Source organism: Maylandia zebra, linkage group LG7 (genome assembly GCF_041146795.1).
Source record: "Maylandia zebra isolate NMK-2024a linkage group LG7, Mzebra_GT3a, whole genome shotgun sequence".
Taxonomy (NCBI): Eukaryota; Metazoa; Chordata; class Actinopteri; order Cichliformes; family Cichlidae; genus Maylandia; species Maylandia zebra.
Window position 1 is genome coordinate 2,746,602 of NC_135173.1, and position 20,297 is coordinate 2,766,898.

The window sequence follows — 20,297 nt, forward strand, 5'->3', positions numbered from 1 at the left end:
TAACATTTTATTTTAGTTACAGTTAAAAGCTTTGGGATTTCTTTCTGTGTTGAGGCATTCAACAAGGGTGCAACGGGTAGCAAGCATTCAGTCTGTATGTTGGATTAATTTCAAACAGTGAGGGGTTTATCTGTCGGTGCCACGATGGGGAAGTATAATAATTCCACCACAGCCCCATCAACCCCCGATCAAGGCCACAGAAAAATGACCTGTGGCCCAATTCTGGTGTTTTCTGTGACAGTCTGTCTGATAAAGGAGGCAGACAGGAAGCTCTTGTATATCTGTTTGTGGTTATTACAGTACATGAAATGGTGAAGATTGTATTATAGTGCATGGGAGGATTATACATGTAGGTGGTCCCGACGGGCCAGCACAGTTGACACAAATATGAAGTAGTAGGTCAGCCTCCACAACCATCGAACACCCCACACAAACATATAAATCACAACAATATAATATTGAAGTAAAATAAATATTATGTGTTTGAAGAGAGTTCAGCAGCTTTTTGTCACAATCTTTCGTTTTTAGAAATCTGACTCATCACACTTTGTTAGCCTCAGATCATATCATGAAATCATATCACATAGTGCCATTTAATTTCATGTTTGTCTTTGATTTTGCTTTTATTTGCTATTTTATGACATACGTTACAACTTAAACATTAGAAAATATTCACTGGTTTGCTTTAAAGGCTTATCCAGTTCAGGGTTTGGAGGAGCTGCGGCGTATCCCAGCTGTCGAGGGGTGAGAGGAGGGGCAGGTAGACAGGTAGCACCTCACACCTTCAGTCTATTTAAAACTGGTAATTAACCGAACCTCTTGTTAGGTGTGGCTGTGTGCAGGCAGGAAGGTGCAGACTCCGGAGACAGAACTTAAACCAAAACAGCTTTAATGCTGAACGCAAACATAACATAACTGGAAAAACTCAAAAAAAAAAACTAACACCAGCGGATTGCCAAAACACACAGCAAAGTAAACGGTAGATCGCCACACAGAGAAACACAGGGCTTAAATACACAGAGGGAGCAATCAGGGAATGAGTAACAGGAGGGAAACACAGCTGGGACAAATCAGAACTGACGAGACCAAAGAAGCGTAAACTGAACACACTGAGATAAGACAGAGACCTTCAAAGTAAAACAGGAAACACATAACACAGACTCACATGCAGGCACTACAGAGGGAACAGAGACGTGGGACCAGGGCAGACACAAACACTGACTGGATGTGGGGATACAGCAGACAGGGAAGACAGCAACTATGGAACACAGACAGAAAACCAGAACACTAAAACTCTAACCAACCCCACCCAGAGAACCTAAACTAAGAATGATCCTAAAACCCATAAAGCAAAGCTAGAATATAATGAAATAACAAAATCAAAGAACCAAAAACACAAAACACTGGGTCAACGACCCAGGGACCCTAACAGTACCCCCCCCTTAAGGGCTGGCTTCCAGACAGCCCAAACCAGAACACCAAAAACAAAAAAAAAAAGCAACCCAACCAGGGTGGGCGAAAACAGGACGGAGGGCACGAAACAAATGAAACACATTGAGCCAGAAACAAAAAAAAAAAGTGCAAACACTGGAGCCCGGAAAGCAACAGAACAAAAAACAGGCTCACGACAGGCGCAGGCGGCCAGGAAAAACAGTTCACAAAAAGTTCAGGGGGCCGGCCCGGAGGCTGACAGCACAATAGTCCAAACCCGGGCAGTTCAGGGGGGCGGCCCGGAGGCTGACGGCCCAAGAGCCCAGAAAACAGTTCAGGGGGCCGGGCAGGCAGGAGACACCGGCGGCGACGGAGTAGGTCAGGAGGCCGACCGGGCGGGAGGCACCGGCGGCGGAGCAGGTCAGGAGGCCGGCCGGGCGGGAGGCACCGACGGCGACGTAGTTCAGGGGGCCGTCCATGACGGCAATGACGTCCAGTCATCGGCCGGACAGGACGTGCAGGCCGGACAAGACGTGCAGGCCGGACAGGATGTGCAGGCCGGACAGGATGTGCAGGCCGGACAGGATGTGCAGGAACAGACAGCATGGAGACCTCAGGAGCAGACGAAGCTGAACACTCGGAGGCCGGACCAGGCGGAGCTGCAGAGGCTGAGGCCGGGCCAGGCGGAGCTGCAGACTCGGGGGGCCGGGCCAGGCGGAGCTGCAGACTCGGGGGGCCGGGCCAGGCTGTGGAGCCGGTGGTGGCTGAACGGCCTCGCCAGAACCATCAGCAGACACTGGGACGTGCTGGCTGGGTCATCCCGGACCCCCAGCTGACGAGGCAAGACGGCTGAAGCGGTTCCTTGGAACCTCCAGCGGAGACAGGTGGCTGAACGGGCCCCTCGGACCCTCCAGCGGAGACAGGTGGCCGAACGGGCGCCTCGGACCCTCCAGCAGAGACAGGAGGCTGAACTGGCCCCTCGGATCCTCCAGCAGGAAGAGACGGCTGAAGCGGTTCCTCGGACCCTCCAGCGGAGACAGGTGGCCGAACGGGCCCCTCGGACCCTCCAGCGGAGACAGGTGGCCGAACGGGCGCCTCGGACCCTCCAGCAGAGACAGGTGGCCGAACGGGCGCCTCGGACCCTCCAGCAGAGACAGGAAGCTGAACGGGCTCCCCGGGCCCTCCAGCTGACCTGGCGTGAGGCTGAACGGGCTCCTCGGGCCCTCCAGCTGACCTGGCGTGAGGCTGAACGGGCTCCTCGGGCCCTCCAGCTGACCTGGCGTGAGGCTGCACGGGCTCCTCGGGCCCTCCAGCTGACGAGGCGTGAGGCTGCACGGGCTCCTCGGGCCCTCCAGCTGACGAGGCGTGAGGCTGCACGGGCTCCTCGGGCCCTCCAGCTGACGTGGCGTGAGGCTGCACGGGCTTCTCGGGTCCTCCAGCTGACGAGGCGTGAGGCTGAACAGGCTCCTCGGGCCCTCCAACAGGAAGAGACGGCTGAAGCGATTCCTCGGACCCTCCAGCAGAGACAGGAGGCTGAACGGGCCCCTCGGACCCTCCAGCAGAGACAGGAGGCTGAACGGGCCCCTCGGACCCTCCAGCAGAGACAGGAGGCTGAACGGGCCCCTCGGACCCTCCAGCGGATACAGGAAGCTGAACGGATGACCGAGGTGAGGAGCAACGGTGGCGTCGCTTCCTTTTAGATGAGGGAACAGGAACCGGTGGAGAAACTGAGACCTCCTCCTCATCCTCCGACCACACAGCTGCCAGGAAAAAGGCAGGCGAACGGACAGGCGAACAAGGTCCCAGCTGGCGTGAGGAAGGGGAGGAAGCCTGCAGTGGCGATGAGGCAGAGTGTGCGTTGCCCTGCGGCAGCGGTGGGGAAAATGTAGTGAGGGAGAGAGCAAGCTCACTAGCCCTGACTTGCTTTCTCCAGGCAGTTATGGTGTTCCCCAACTCAGTGTCCTTAGCAAACTGGCTAAGCCGGGGATTATGCCGAATGATGGCCTCCACCGCGCTCAGCCCCACTGCCATGGTCCTTAAATCCGGGGACTGGGCGATGCGGTCGAGCAGGCTCACCAGCCGCTCCATCTCGCCGTTGAACTCTGAGAAAAAGGAGTCTGCAGGGTCCATGTTCTGGTCGCGATCTTCTGTTAGGTGTGGCTGTGTGCAGGCAGGAATAGGACTAGTGATGGGACGTTCTGTATCGAGGCTTCGGAGCGTGTGTCGAGTAATGGAGGGGGCGTTTCCGCGAAGCGCGTATCGAGGCTTGCTTCATTTATGGGAGGAGCTGAAAATGATGACGTCCGAAGCCTCGCTGCCCGGCTGTACCACGTGACTGGTTCATGAAGCGGTTCGAACTTTGCCGCAAATAATCATTTTCCATACTGCCAGCATAAATATACACAGTATACTGCCATCACTACAATATACATGTTTTACACACTCCTTTTGTTGTTGACATTTACAGGCTGTGTGCAAAATGCCACACTCTTCAAATTCATGCCAGCTATTATTTTTACGTCCAGTAGGTGTCCTGCTAGAGCAAATGAAGCTTCATGAAGCTTCGCGTTGGGGTGAACCAATTGGATGAAAAGCTCCAGTGCTTCATGGGGCTTCATCTGCCCATCACTAAATAGGACCCAAGGTGCAGACTCCGGAGACAGAACTTAAACCAAAACAGTTTTAATGCTGAACGCAAACATAACATAACTGGAAAAACTCAAAAAAAAAAAACTAACACCAGCGGATTGCCAAAACACACAGCAAAGTAAACGGTAGATCGCCACACAGAGAAACACAGGGCTTAAATACACAGAGGGAGCAATCAGGGAATGAGTAACAGGAGGGAAACACAGCTGGGACAAATCAGAACTGACGAGACCAAAGAAGCGTAAACTGAACACACTGAGATAAGACAGAGACCTTCAAAGTAAAACAGGAAACACATAACACAGACTCACATGCAGGCACTACAGAGGGAACAGAGACGTGGGACCAGGGCAGACACAAACACTGACTGGATGTGGGGATACAGCAGACAGGGAAGACAGCAACTATGGAACACAGACAGAAAACCAGAACACTAAAACTCTAACCAACCCCACCCAGAGAACCTAAACTAAGAATGATCCTAAAACCCATAAAGCAAAGCTAGAATATAATGAAATAACAAAATCAAAGAACCAAAAACACAAAACACTGGGTCAACGACCCAGGGACCCTAACACCTCTGGGAGAAAGCCAGAAATCCCACTCAGGACAACAAACAAGACTTTGGTCTAAAGCAACAGTGCTAACCACAAAATGTCCCCATTATTGGAAAATATCCTCATTGATATTTTCTTATTATAAATCAATTCATTAATTTATTCATCAGGACAAATCTGCTCAGTTGACTTTGATTGCAGGATGTTTTTGTCAAACAGGGCAGATACTTTTCCAAATTTAGACAATGTTTTACTAAAAACGGTGGCTTGTGTTTCTGTTGATGGACACAAGTCGACTTGAGGTTATTTGCCTGTTTTTGTCTCACCGTCTTCACCCTGCTGGAGAGAGCCTCTCCACGTGCCTAATAAGATTTCGCTTGCCTGGGAACTGCTTAATTTTCAGCTTTACTCAAATAAAGAAACACAGACACTAACATAGCAAACATGAATGCAATCACACAGATACAAGCACACAGACCTCCTTATAGAGAATGGGGCTGAGCGGGCTAATATTCAGAATGTGGCTTGATTGTAATTACTTTAATAAAAACAGATTATCAGATGCTCTTTTAATGCAGCGACTCAATGACGACATCGTTATTGTTCTTCAGAAATGAACTCATTTATTTCCACAGTAGGTTTAACAGACTGGGGATCTTAGCCACAACACCTTTGCAAAATTTGCACTTTTGCACAAAAACTGTTTACATATAATGTATGTTACAAGTGAGTTTATAATCACCTGTGTGACTAAAGTGTATGTGGTTGTGCCACCTTGTGAACTTGACCCATATTGCACATGGTGACATGCTGTTACTGAGACGTCTGCTGTGCATTTTAAACTGCAGATGCTGCATTGCACCTGCCAGCCGGGTCACACTACCCACATACCTCTCTGCCATGTGGGAGGGGACACTGACACGGTCTGTTTTGGCCGATAACCCATCTTCTTTCAATTTGCCTGCACCTGGCAGCGATTAGCCAAAGGCCCAACAGCATGTAAGGCACCAGGTTGCAGTCCTCTCAGAGGTGGCAGGTTGGTCATGACTTAACAGACTTACTGTTCGTTCTATCCAGATCAGAGACATTAAAAAGGTATAGCCCAGTTATATGACTGATCCAGCTGGTTGAGGAGCAAATGAATTAAATAATACAGGACAAGAGAATACAGGATGAGAGAAGTGATACAGCAGCTACTGTACCTCAAGTGTCTCAACTGGCTGACTGAGCAGTAATGGAATACAGTACCCTGGTGCTTCATGCTACAGGAATAGCAACATTTTTCCTGTCACCAAAACATGGTGATTTACAGATTTTATTTATAGTGGAGGGGTGGAACCTGTGAGCGCAGCGTGCTTGTGCTTACTGACAGCGTGTCCTTTGGTCTTTGGTATGACTGCAACATTTAATATGAACTGTTGCACTCTTACCTCCCTAATAACTGGACTTTAAATAGAGAGCTCCTCCGATAAATCATTTAATCATCGGCAATAAATTAAAAAGAAATACAGAGAGATAATTACAACACTTGGTTACCCAATGACTATCTGCAGTAAAAAGCTATAGTCAGCATTTGTCTCCTGTCCTGCTGTGGGCTCTGCTGTTTCTGCTGTTGTGTGTAGCAGGCAGGAGGCCAGGGGTAGCTACAGGAGGGTGGGGTGGCTAAGCTGTTTGTTAGCAAGACTGTAGCATCTCACAGGGGTTTGTGCAGCAAGTAAAGCAGCTAAAGAGGTGTAGAAGAGTAGAAGAGATGGAGGGGTGGATAAGGAGAAGCAGGCAGGGGGATATAACATCCCCGTTGTCTTTGTCTCCAGGATACAGTGACAAGTGAGAAGGAAGAGGAAAGTTGCAGGCATCTGTTGAACCACATGGGAGGGCCATTAGAGCTGCACCACCTCCCCATCTGACTTCCCCACGACGTGCCCACCTGGGAGGATGATGAGCTCTGTACCTGTCTTTTCTCATCTGCCTAGTCCCAGCTCACCACTTCCCACCCCCTGTCCTTCACTCCCAGAGGCCTCTTTTATGGCAAAGTCAGTGCCAGGCCCCTGCTGCTTTGTCTCCGGCTCAGGATGGGTCCCCAGTCAAGTCCCATCCATACGTCACTGGCAGCAGCAGACAGAGAGCACTCCCTCACTCATAATAGCAACTGCACAAAGCAATAGCATCCTCTCAGTGTCTGTCGGCAGTCTGCCTCTCTGTTCTGGATAAAACCTGGGGCAGAGAAAAATACTTTGCAGAAACCTGACAGAGAAGAAACCACAGAGGTTTGGAATATGACCTCGTCTAAATGAATAACTCGATGAAGCAAGGTCCAGATTGTAGAGGAGTACTGTTCAGAGTCACAAGAAGTTTTCAGGGAACTTATCGTTTATGGAAACTTATCATCGCTTAGGTTTGTAGCATCGAGGTTCTGTCAAGTTGGAGAAATTTTTGTTTTTTAACAAATGGAGCTCAACTAGACCAAAAACCTACTGGAAATGCAGGCCTGGTATCATCACTGCAATCATAATCTTTTCATTTGCTCCTCAAACAAGAGGCCATCTGTCGTTACGGCACCTCTGGATGGAAATAGTGTCTAGAGGTTGAGATGTCGTTGAGGCTGCGGCTGTGACAGCATGGAGGAGATGTGCTATGTGGGAAGACGGGACCTCACCTGCCTGCTGTGGTTTTAGCCTCCTCCATGGCTGCTGCTGGGGTAGGAACAGGAGGGTCAACCCAGAGGTATATTTAGCAACAGGACTGCCTAGATGGGACTAAAGGCAATCATTTGTTTCCATTCTCCAGACAGCCACACCCACTTATCTGTTTTTAGTTAGAATTTATTTTTGTTTTTATTGATTTATTTTAAAGAAATGCTCACAGGCTTTACATTTTGTGCTATGACACCCGTCAATAAACTGTGATCCTTTGTTTCTTGATTTTTCTGTTCTCATTGTTTCTATACTCCATATCTGTGTTTTTTACTTCAGGTGCTCTCATGCGGCGTCTAATGTGTTGTCACCTGGGTGACAAAACAGAAGCTGCTTAAATACTCTTCCAGGATAAGTGTGGCAAGGTTTACAGTCCTCTATGTGCAGTCAAGATAGCTGTTTCATCTCGTTTCTAGTCTTTATGCTTGGCTAAGCTGCTTTTATTTTTAGCATGCACATGAGAGAGAAGTCAATATTCTCATCTAACCCCCCTTTTCCAGTCATGCTGCAGTACAGATGCATGGTAATGAGTTTTGTCAATATTAATGAGACTTAAAGGAGTCCTTCCACCTCTGAGAGGACCGCGTGCTCACTGTCACTATGTTCACCTCCCTCTTGGATGGCTTCTCCACCAACAGGGGACAAATACTCTCAGTGGCTCAGCTCTAAACCTTAACTTATCATTGGTAGCACCTTCTTCATATTTGGTCATTGTCCAAAAATAATGCTGCAAGATTATTCAGCATTATTTATCATACAGCTTGATTTCAAAATGAGATGCTAGGTTACTGTCTAAAGTGAAAGGCAGATTGTGAGGATAAGAGCATCTTTCGGTACTGTCTTGCATTACATTTTATTTGAACTACACTCTAGGTATTTGGGAATTTAGTATATTAAATAATTGCTTTATATAGAATTTTAGCTACCTGCTAGTATCGCAGATGCTACCCTGGCTCTTTCATACATAGCCCCTTGTAATTGTTCTTTTATAGACCCAGTCATGTTACTAACCTTCTGCCTAGAAATCTGAATTTGTGAGCTTTGCATTATCTAATTTTCCAATTGTCATTGCCGGCTTAATTTCAAGCATTTAAACGTCTTTGGAAACAGGATTGTATGTCTGACTAAACAAATACAGCAAGAGAAATAAGAGAACAAGAGAACAGATAAGAGTATAATGAGGGTAGTAGCAGCAGCTTCCTCAATAGATGCTCATTCCCAGAGCTGATTACTGAAGTAGCCACTGTTGTTGCATAACTGCTGTCGTCTTATCATATTCATCTCTTGTACTGGTTCCGGGCTAATCAGCACATGGAGCACTGAGTTGTTTCCCTCCTGCAGTGTGGATTAGTCACTGGAAAGCAAATAATCTCGTCTTACATTTGCATCACATGATGCAAATAGGTTTTGTTTTGTTGTAAACAGCAGCCATTTTGACATTTTACAGCAGGGTAAACAAAGGTAATTAAACATTTTAATTGTGTCTTTTTTGGCTCAGTGTAATAAATGATAGTTCCACCTGAGTTTACCTGGCCATAAACTGTCAGAATGGCTGTTGTGAAAGGGCCCCATGCTCTAATATGACTTTGAAGGGTAAGGTGTGTTTCATATGTCAGTCAGGGTTCAAAACACGTAACTGTTGTGTCAAGGTGAAATGAAAGTTCATTGCTATTTCTTCTGGGTTTTATGTAGGGCTGCCACAAACAATTATTTTGATAGTCGACTAGTCACCGATTATTTTTGCGATTAGTCGGCTAATCAGATCATCATCCATTGGACGTAAAACGTACAGCTTATTGCACCAGCAGCATCTGCTCTTATATAACTATCATTAGCTTACAGCTTTAAGTGTTTAAGGTCTGTGCTAACTAAAAATAAAGACAAGATGATAGTTTATTAAATTTTAATGAAATTTGCAGATTGTTTCGGTGAAGTTTAATAAACTCCTTGCTATCTAAAATGTAACAGGACACCGGAGTAAATTCTCGAGCATCTCACACTTCTGATAATCAGCTGTCTGCTTGAGGTTTATTCAGCTGTGTAAAAACTATAACTTTAATCTCAGACAAACCGATTTACTCAGGAACAAATGAAAACCATTGGCCGGGAGTCCGGTGTTCTCACGGGCTCTAGTGAGCCTTGAACCCCGGCTAGCTATCGAGCTAGTGGGTAACAGATGTCTCCGAAAACGTCGGAGCGCTTTTGAAAATGTGTATTGATAAACTGAGCAGATATTTGAGGTTTACACAGCTACATTCCCGCCTGAAAATATGTTAAACGTTTATTTTGTGACCCAGGAAGAATAATAAGAGTAATATTAAAACTAACTAGCTGCCGCCATTGTTGGAAACTGAGCTGGGCCGCGCTATGAATTCTGGGATAGGTTGGGCCACGAAGTATTCACCCGACCCATCCTTCAAATCTGGGGAAATGAAGGGCGCATTTGTCTGAGTCTTCGAATTTGGACAGTCTTCGTCGATTCGCTGTAGCGTAATCGGCCTCCAAATGCGGGCACTGTCACTACCCGATCCGTACCACGCACGTGCAAAAAGCCACTACTTCCGCTCGAAGCCTTTTATGATGGTTACGGTCAGATTATCTGTTGAGATGTTAAGAATAATAAGTATCTCTTAAAATGTTTGCAATAATGAAACATTTCAATATAATGTAGACAAAAACGAAAAATAAAAAGATAGTTACGGATCAGGACTCCCCGATCCGTACCGCGCATGTGCAGATGTTCTCTTCTTCTTCTGTTTCGTTTAATGGCAGTTTACTCCCCAGTGTACGGGGATACCGCCACCTGCTGACCGAGCAAATGAACCCTATTGTAAACTGAACTAGTGTCATTACAAACACGTACTCAACTGTGGTTATCGAGTGTTTATGTTTGTCTGTGTGGAGAGGATTGTTGGAATAGTGATGATGATGTCCGCTATAATTGTCAATTGTCAGTAAACACTTAACCTGGCTGATGAATCTTCATGTGACATATTACTAAGTCAGTATTATTAAGTCTATAATTAGGTGCCATTCTTCTTATTTTATGGCACTGTTGTTCAATCGGGGGACGCTCTCTGTTGAGGAGAAAAGCATGAATTTGTTTGTATACGGATTATCCATTGTTTAAATGTCCCGGGCAGTCGAAAAGGAGGCAGAGCTGTTGAGAAATGCTAGGAGCTAACTGGGCGCTAACCGTGTCACTCAAATACATTAGCTGTGTCCCAAAACGTCGGCTGCATCCTTCGGAGGCTGCATTTGAAGGCCGATTACGTCACAGCCAGGCGACGAAGGCTGTCCCAATTCGTCGACTCCTTCAAATGCAGCCGACAAATACGTCCTTCATTTTCCCGAATTTGAAGGATGGGTCGGGTGTTTCCTTCGTGGCCCACCATATCCCAGAATTCATAGTGCGGCCCAGCCAATTTCAGTTTCCAACAATGGCAGCTGCTGCTAAGTTTTAAAATTACTCTTATTAATCTTCCTGTGCCACAAAATAAACTTTTAACATATTTTCAGGTGAGAAAGTAGCTGTGTAAACTTCAAATATCTGCTCAGTTTATCAAGACATCGCATCTTTGCTAAAGTGCGCCGACGTTTTTGGAGACGTCTGTTACCCACCCGCTCGATAGCTAGCCGGGGGGTTCAATGGTCACTCGAGCCGGCGAGAGCAGCGGACTCCTGGCTTCATTGTTTTCAGACCCCCGCTGTCTTTCGCTACTAGGGTTAAATATCATATATAAGTCACTCGGATAACATAAAAATGTAATTGTTTGGCTTTTTTCGGTGTTTTATTTGTTCCGGAGTAAATCAGTTTGGCTGAGATCAAAGTTATTAGATTATTAGATTAAATAAAACTTTATTAATCCATCAGGTGGTTTCCTGTGGGATTTTCACACAGCTGAATAAACGTCAAACAGAAAACTGATTAAACAGAAGTGTGAGACGGTCGAGAATTTACGCCAGTGTCCTGTTATATTTTAGTTCGTTTATTAAACTCCACCGACACAGCGGTGACGCAAATCTGAAGGTTAGACCGTCCCATTTGACAAGCCTCACTAGGGATGGGTACCGGTATCCGGTGCCATGATGGCACCAGTTCTGTCATAAACGGTAGTAACCAGACCGAAAAGCAGCGCACATTTCGGTGCTTTTTTTTCCTGAGCTGTGATACACTTTAGATTCTAGCCAATCATTTTACATTTCCAAGGATAGTAGGCGGGGCCAGGTACGTAGGTTCTTTTAGAGCAGAGCTACAGATTAAAAATGTCCAAGGCGAAGCGGTCAAAGTCTGGCTGTACTTCACAGCAAAATATGCAAACTCAGCAGCAACAAGTGCTTTAAGCTGATACTGTGATACTGTCAAAGGAGGTAACACCTCGAATCCGATGAAACACCTGGCGACGCATAGCGGTTTTTTTTAAAGCCGAGAAATGCGCCGTATTTGATAGCTTGCTGCGAGACCTCACACCGAGCACATCTACTGTTATCGGACCCGGAGTTAGCAACATCCCCCGAGAACCAGAAGAGGAGAGTCCTGGCCCCTAGCCCTGCCAGTGTAGCAGAAATGATGAGGATGATGATGCAGCAGCAGCCGTTCTTCTCTGCGTGAGTAGCTTAATGTTGTTCGTGTGTAATTTACGTTGAGTAGGCTAACCACGTTATTACATTAATGCATGTAAGGTGAACTAGCAAACATCATCATAGCTACATGCGGCTGTCTTCTTGTTTGATGGCAGATACTCCCTTCACCCTGGCTAAAAAAGGCTAAAATGACCAAAGAAAAAGTGGAAAACAGTTAAACATGAGAGGTTTTTGGACAAAGTTTGTGTTTTTTTCCATTGTTTAAGCTTCCAGCCAAGAGTGATACCATATATGCCCCATAGCTGCAGAAAAGGCTAAAATTGTTATCTTTTTACAAAAAACAGCTGAACATGAGAGGTTTTTGGACCAATTTTGTGTTCTCCATTCTTTAAGCACCGGTTTGAGCACCGTTTAAGCACCGGCACCGTTTCAAAAGTACCGATTTGGCACCGGTATCGGATAAAACCTAAACGATACCCATCCCTAAGCCTCACACTTCCGGCCTTCTCGGTCTCGGACTACTAAATTAGTCGTCGACGATTTTGATAGTCGACGTAATCGTGACTAGTCGACTAATCGTGGCAGCCCTAGTTTTATGAAGTTCTTTTAAAGTGTGCTAAGGCTAACAAATGTGTTGAAATGCGTTGAGTGCATTAATCACTGTTTTGACATTCTGTTTTATAGAATACTTCTTATATAGCACTTTTCTGCTCTACTTGAACACTAAAAGGGCTTGGTACAACTCCACTCATTCACCCAAGCCTAATTGCTTCGTATCTATCATTCACACTATGATAATCAGAGAGCAATTTGAGGTTTAGTATCTTGCTCAAGGAGCTGAGATTTTAGTTCATTTTTATCAACTACTTGACCCTGCAGTGCACACACAAATGGCACAGGACTGTAAAACATGGCAGATTTTAGCAGAACTGCTTAATTTTAATTAATGTTGGCAGAAAGACACAAAAGGAATAAGAAAAGTTTTAATCCAGTAAACCTGCTGGATTTATCTGAATGTAGCTACTGTGGAAAACACATCACGCGTGTGCGTGTCACTTAAAGATGAAGACTCATCTTGAAGAACGACGGTGAGACCGTGCGTTACTTGCGCGCTTTCGACAGCGCAGAGGTTTCTGGACCTCACTTTGAAAATAGTCTACAAAACATTTACAGTACCTGAAGTGAGCTCAAGCATTGTGGCCAGTACGTGCGTGCGTTGGTGTAGCCCTCGCTGCACAGCGTCGGTGTTGGAGAGCGCATCAGTCACACCGCATGGTGTAGGTGGACGACAGCAAACGGATAAAAAAACCAACAAATCTATATCGGGACAGCCCCAGCTGTCAGCGGCAGAAACCTGAACAGGTGGCTCCTCCGGTGTCTTAGCAGAACGCGTCACGGCACAACAGCTTGTCTCGCGGGCTAATCTCCTCTCTGACGACAGTGCATTTACCGTGTGCGCGTAAAACCGGGAGTACGGCAGCTTTGGGTTGCGGGAATCTGATCAGTCATCGGGATTTTCCTCATCAGTGTTGATTCAGTGTTTATCACGAAGTTGGACTTTTGGAAAGTGCGCCTTGTTTTTGAGGTTGGACGGACAGAGTTGGATACAATGACTTGGATTTCGTAATTTCTCCTTTGTTTTTGGATTGTCAAGGCTGATAACACAGCATGCTGCCAGAAATAAATAACAAGGTGAGGAGTTGTTTGTTCGCTGGATACTAGACTGACTGTCTGGTAGCAAAGCAGGAAGTTCTTATTAATCGAATAGGGATCAATATTCCAGTTTACAGGCAGTTCATTGGAAAATTACAAAAACAAATTGACGATACTCATAAAAGTTTCCTGGGATTATTTTATGGGATCATAATGTTGTCTGTGTTATATTGTTATGATACAGACAATATGAATATGTTCTGTGAATATTAATATTATCACTGCTTTATCTCCACTGGCACCAGTGCCAGAGCATGTGTTATCTTCATTTTTAGATGACTTTTGCTCTGACACAGGGCTAACATCCCTGATAATTGTAGGACAGACCTCTAACAGGTAAACTTTTATAATGAAACTATAGTAAAAATCTACCATTTTTATTGTATTCACTTTTTAAAAAACTCATTCCAAGAATATTAAACGTAACTTTGAAATGATTTCCATTTCTCTTTCATAAGCTATCCTACTTGAGTGCTTATTTCGCAGTCCACTCCCTTTCCCCTGAGTGCATGCCAAGTTATGATGAAAAATCTGATCCATTTCTATTTCAGTCGTTGTTTAGCCTACTTACTTCAGTGTTTGTTGTGCTGACAGATTCTGTAAGTCTATATGTGTTCTGGTATATTTTTCACACCTTACATGGGAACTGACATAAATTTAACCTTTGCTGTTTTTGGCACTTTAAAGAATTGTAGCCTTTTTTTTCCTGCATGAGTGAAAAAATGCAAAATTCCTTTTTACAAATTATGTCTAAAACTAAGGACTAGCACTATTTGTGATCACATGGTTTGATGACTATTTACCACCACTTTACATCCATCCTCTTCCTTGTGCTCACATTCAGCATGCGATGTGCAATACAAAATAAATGGAGAGCATGATTAGACATGTCTGACAGATGACAGTGTTCATGAGCAGCAGGTTTTAGTTTGTTGGTGTTTACCTCAATGGCTCCTGGTTTTATTGCTTTGCTTTAACCCTTTAACCAGTTGACCCTAATGGTGGACGGTTTTAAGGTCAACCTGCTCTCATACACCTGTTGAGATGATCCTACATCCAGCTAAGACTTAACCACATCAATAAAGGCATGGCTTTTGCTGTCTTGATTGTAGGTCCATTGTTTATTTGGGATGAGAGCAAATATCCTTTTTGTATATGGTCCCTCCGACCTTCGTGTTAATGGATTATGGATTTACATGGGCAAAGGGAGCACACGTTTATTGCATGTACAATAAAAGTTTGTCCAAGTCTTACAGTGTTACAGTTCATCCACTGTGTTCCAAAAACAGAATTCAATTTATTGTTTTTAAGAAAAAAAAGTGAAAACAAAATGTGCTCATTTACTTATTCAGTGTCAGCTGATGTATATGCATCTATAACAGTGGAATAAAAGGTCACAGGTCACATTTGCCTTATTGTGATGTCACTGGGTTTCCAGTGGCTCAGTACTCATTAGCCAGGCTTACAGCACACCTGTACAGGTGATGTTTAAGAAGTCAACCTGTCACAGTGACCTACATGGCTCCAGCTGTCACTCACTCACAACATTGTAACATGACCACATTATTGTACCCTACTCCTTGTCAGTGTTAACCTGAAGAACTGTATTGACTTTAATGTAAAGGGAGAACCCAGAGAGCGCCTGTATCCAGTTAAGCTTTAACAAAAAGTCGAATCAGCTAGTTGGGTTAATTCACCTTCTTCACTCTGTAGACAGTTCTGTGGTGACGCTGACTTGATGTTGCATTTGCTTCTGAGTCAATGATACAGATTAAGATTGTGATCTGGAAGCTGTTTTCCATCTAGCACCTGCAGACAACAACCCAACCTGGCCTGTGAGTTTAACACATATCCCCGTATGAAGCTAAGCTTTATTTCACCCATATGGTGTCATTCGACACAGTTGTGAGCTCAACCGCTGATTAATAAGGCACGTGTAAGCTGGCTTTGTGATGAAGCGACGCACACAGAATCATCCCAAACGTGTGTGGTACTTTTTTAGAACAGCGTTTATTGCTTCCCTGTAATGCATTCAGTCCAATGATTCTCCTGTGAGGACTGGCTCGGAAGCACGTGCACACCTACTGCAGAGCACATGGATGTGCACATGAGCGCATGCTTACACAAACTATGCACAAAGGGAAATTTAAAGTGAGAGGCTTGGTGTTGCTGGGTTTTTGCAGATGTGATCTATTTTAGGATCACAGTGCATTATTTTAGCTCGTCTGGTTTCAGCCCCGCTCAGCTGCCTAGAGGCTGTGTGTTTCTGAAGAGACTGGGGAATCCAGCACAAGTAGACACTTAATTATTATCTTACATGCCTGCTTTAATCTGTCTTTTTTGGTGTAAAGGGATTCCTTTATTTGACTTGGACACGTTGTCCAATTGCATCACGCTGTAAAAATAAGTCACTGCAGGAGAAAAATGTGGTTACCCATTGTATCTATTTTATTTCCAGCTTGTTGGGAATAAAAGGCAGCTATTTCTCACTTTTTGTGTAGGGCATTTTATGAATCATTCTCATTCCTCCCACAGACATCACGGCCAGAGGCCTTTCCTCACCCTCACAGGCTCCCAGCAGAAGGCAACCGTATTGGAACAAATCGGCCCTGCTCACAGGTCAGTGCTTTCCCACCGAATGATGCTTAACAGCTAACCAGAACATGTTCTTTAGCCAAGTCTATCCTCCACTGATGCCAACCTTTTCTTTTTGCATTCAAACTAATGTGCTGTGTCTGACCTACTCTAACAATTTCTACAAGACAAACAAAGAAAAAGATAAACTACAGCCACTACTTTCATCTCTTTTAAATATATATATATGTGTGTGTGTGTGTGCGTTATTTAAACAACATGGCCCCCCAGTTACGTTCAGGCATGTAACTGTGTTTGCTTCCTTTGCCTGTTGTGGCAGGTGCTTGTGACTATATTTAGCTTATCTCTATGCGTCATAACCAAGTTGGCAGATCTTGCAGCAGCTCTTAACACGTGAGATGAAATATCAGAATTTATGAAAGTGCTTTTTTATGGAATGTTATCAATAATTAATATGTAAGAGTTTAATTTTCATCCATCCATTGCTAAAGGGGATGCAGTATCACTATGGATGTAGGGAATCTCTGTTTTCCATGACATCTGAGTTCAATACATAAAAACGTGAGAAAAAAAACCCTGTTGTCACAGACGGTTCTGCAGGATGTTCTCAAGAGGACTTGGCAAAGCACAGATGTCTAATTTTGCACCATCACTGCCAGGATTGAGCCTTGCAAGGCAGTGACACATGTAATCATGCTCTCGAAGCAATCAGGGTGGCAGCCTAAGAAAAGCAGGTCAGTGCACCTCACCCTCCTACAAAGCCACCACTGACAGAGTCTGTCAGAGCGCAGACTCATGGGTCTTTGTCCCCCATTTTTCTTTCACCCTGACCGGTAATTCCAGACGCTATCAGCTGGAGGTCCCGGTCACCCAAGCCTCCACCGACAAAATGCATGAAGGGACGATGAAGCAAAACAGATGAGGTGCAGTTTGCACATTCTCATGAAAAAAAATGAAAGGCGCTGCAACAAGCATTTAAAATGAATATTTGGATATCACACTTGCAGCCATATTTTCATCCAATTAATTTGTCGTCTTCTTACAGCTGTCTGTTTAGATGCCTGTGTGTTTCATTCTGTCATATGAAAATGTAGAATGTGTAGAGAAATATCATTTTAGAGGTCCCAGAGCTAGCTTGTTTGTTGACCTAAATTGCCTATTTTATAATAATTTTGTTATTATGTTTTATTTTATTTTTCACTTTCTTCAAAAATCAAGCTTTACGAGTTTGGTAAACTGATCTGATAAAACTTTGCTTTTCTTTTCTAACTCTTATTCCATTTATGTTTCACCTTTTTGTCTTGAATGCACTTACCAAATACACTTCTATAACAATTTATCTGAATCACAGAAGTTCAATTCCAGTGTGGGGACTCTGCCTCAGCTCGAGCCACCAGTGGTCCAGGTGATGGTTAGCAATGCCAAAAACCAGCAGCAGCAGTCAGACAGCATCTTGCCCCAAATTGCCAACAAAGGGGGTCCAAACAACTATCAGACACAATCGGTAAGGCTGTTATTGACTAGGCATCCATAACATGGTGAAGTAGAAGCTGTCTAGTGTGCCGTCAGCTAGTTTATTTAACTCAAAGCTGAGAAATGGCGCTGTAGTTTTAGAATCACTGTGAAAACGTAATGAGGATCCTTCATTACTATTCATCTCCCAAAATGCTAAAAGACTCTTTTATGTGTTACTTAACAGGATGAGAGGCCAAAGCCCGCTCAGCAGTTCACCACACGGTTTGGTACAACAGTCGATAAAGTGGCAGTGTCTCGCAACAGCAGGATTTTCATCAACAAGCTGGAGAAAGAGAAAGCATACGAGGGTCAAAGGTTACCCATGTCACCTGTAGGTATGTTGGTGTCAACCAGAATACAACACAAGTGAATCATAAAGGAAACGTTATTTCATATTTTGAATATATTGTGGGTGTTCCAACAAAAACACGTAACTAATATTTTTCATTGCCTTGATGGAATGAAAATAGCATGCTGGCATTGGAAGGCGATATTTCAGAATCCTCTGCATTTGGCAGATCAACGTGATACTGACTCATCCTGTCTTCCTCCTCATGCTTCCTGTTGCAGAAGCATTGAAGAACTTCCAGGATCGGCTGACAGAGTTTGAAAAGGAAGAAATCATGGATTATTCTGAGATCTGGTTCCTTGGTTTGGGTTCCCAGAAAATCGAGGGTTCCCAAGGAGCTCCACAGAACTCAGGATACGATGATGAACACGGAAGCTACATCAGGGTAATGTTTCAGAGCAAGCATTAGAGTTTTACTGGATTATAACCATCAGGCTTCATCTGTGTTGATGCCGAGGTTTTACAGCCTGCAGGAACTTATATTTTTGACCTAACACAGCAAAGACTGACAGTTAGATTAAATAAACAGGCCTAATGAAGAAATCATATGGTAGCATCTAACAAAAGGTGCAGTCAACACCCGAGTGTAGTTTCTAGAAGTTTCTTTGAAATAGAAAAGGAAAGAAATATTAATTATGATGAGGTCACCATCAGGTTGGGTCAGTTTGTCAAGAGTTTAAGTGACTCCATTCACAAGCACATCCACATATCGTGCGGTTACATTGTAACCGTGGTTCTCTGAGTGAGAGACTATCTCTCCACTCCGTACAAGTGGAGAGATAGTCTCGATATGATAGAGAACCCACATGTAGTATGCAACAGTAGTAGTCGTTATGTAAAAGACATTTGTGCCATTCATTTATGCACCAACAAGCTGGCCAATGAAAACAGTATGTGACCAAACGACCTCCAGCAGCTGCGGGCACCACTCCACCGTTCAATCTGACCATGTATAAATCAGACACGTGATGGACAGTTGTGTGTCAATAGACAATATGCAATGAATGAGCTGTTAAAGGCTGAGTGACTGACCGTTGTTTAGACTCTCATATGTCTGTTGAGGCTCATCTCACTGTTACAGCGCTGACTGACAGTTACAGGAAAGCCACTGTGGCTGATGTGTACAAAGAAGAGAATGCTGCCTGTATTCTAAGACTAATATCACCAAGTTAATATAATGTTACGTTAGTAAATCATGATATTACTTTACATCATTTACTTTTACTGTGATATAAAGATTTGTTTTAGTGCAAGGACAAAGTGCACAGTAGTCTCACATCCTCACTTCTCCTCTCTCTTGCTCTTTCAGGTGTTGCATGACCACATTGCCTACAGGTTCGAAGTGCTGGAAGTGATCGGGAAAGGCTCCTTCGGGCAGGTCCTAAAATGCCTGGATCACAAGAACAATGAACTTGTAGCCATAAAGATAATCCGCAATAAGAAAAGGTATGAGAAATGACAGGAAAATGTAATATGATTTATTTTTTTCTTTTTGTTTGTGATCAATTCACTAAAGAATCAAAAAAGATCCTGAAATTTGTATTTTAAAAAAAAAGAAAAAAGAAACACTTCCTATCTTCATATACTTCTTGTTTTAAAATTGCAAGTGAAGTAAAGCTTTACAGCTCCCGACCTTTATCCTTGGACTTGCCCTCACACCGCTGTCAGATGGACATTAAACCCCCACTGAACTCATTTCAAACTAAATTTGGTCTATATCTGAATTATTTAGTCTCAACTATTAGCTTAATATTTCAACCACCAGTGCACTACTTTTAGTACCTACTCTGGTATCAGCTATTCTTATTCAGCTACACTAACTGCCAAAAGTATTTGCTCATCTGCCTTAACATGCATATGAACTTGAGTGAAATCCCATTCTTAATCCATAGGGCTACTCACTCACCCATGTTCTTAGGACCTTGCTTTGTACACTGGTGCACAGTCATGTTGGAAGACGAAGGGCCATCCCCAACTGTTCTCCCAAAGTTGGGAGCATGAAATTGCCCGAAGTATCTTGGTATGCTGAAGCATTAAGAGTTTCTTTCACAGGAACTAATGGCCTAAACTCCTGAAAAACAACCACACAGCACAATCCCCCCTCCACCAGACTTTATGCTCGGCACAAACCAGGCAGACAAATACGTTCCGTCCAAACCAGTCTTGTCCATCGGACGGACAAGTGTGATTTGTCACTCCAGAGTAAACCTC

At 44.3% G+C, this 20,297-nt stretch overlaps 1 protein-coding gene across 3 annotated transcripts in view; it reads left to right on the forward strand.

The window, feature by feature from the left end:
- dyrk4 (dual-specificity tyrosine-(Y)-phosphorylation regulated kinase 4) overlaps window positions 1-20,297 on the forward strand; it is a 30,951-nt gene that overhangs the window by 5,309 nt on the left and 5,345 nt on the right. For 2 of the 3 annotated variants that reach the window (XM_004568224.4, XM_004568223.4), the window contains exons 3-7: window positions 16,163-16,246; window positions 17,574-17,726; window positions 17,922-18,072; window positions 18,308-18,471; window positions 19,396-19,532. In XM_004568224.4, the coding sequence (XP_004568281.3) occupies window positions 16,163-16,246; window positions 17,574-17,726; window positions 17,922-18,072; window positions 18,308-18,471; window positions 19,396-19,532 (689 nt within the window). Of the gene's footprint in view, window positions 1-13,297; window positions 13,607-16,162; window positions 16,247-17,573; window positions 17,727-17,921; window positions 18,073-18,307; window positions 18,472-19,395; window positions 19,533-20,297 lie in introns of those variants that run through there. The other variant, XM_004568226.4, reaches the window with a different exon arrangement.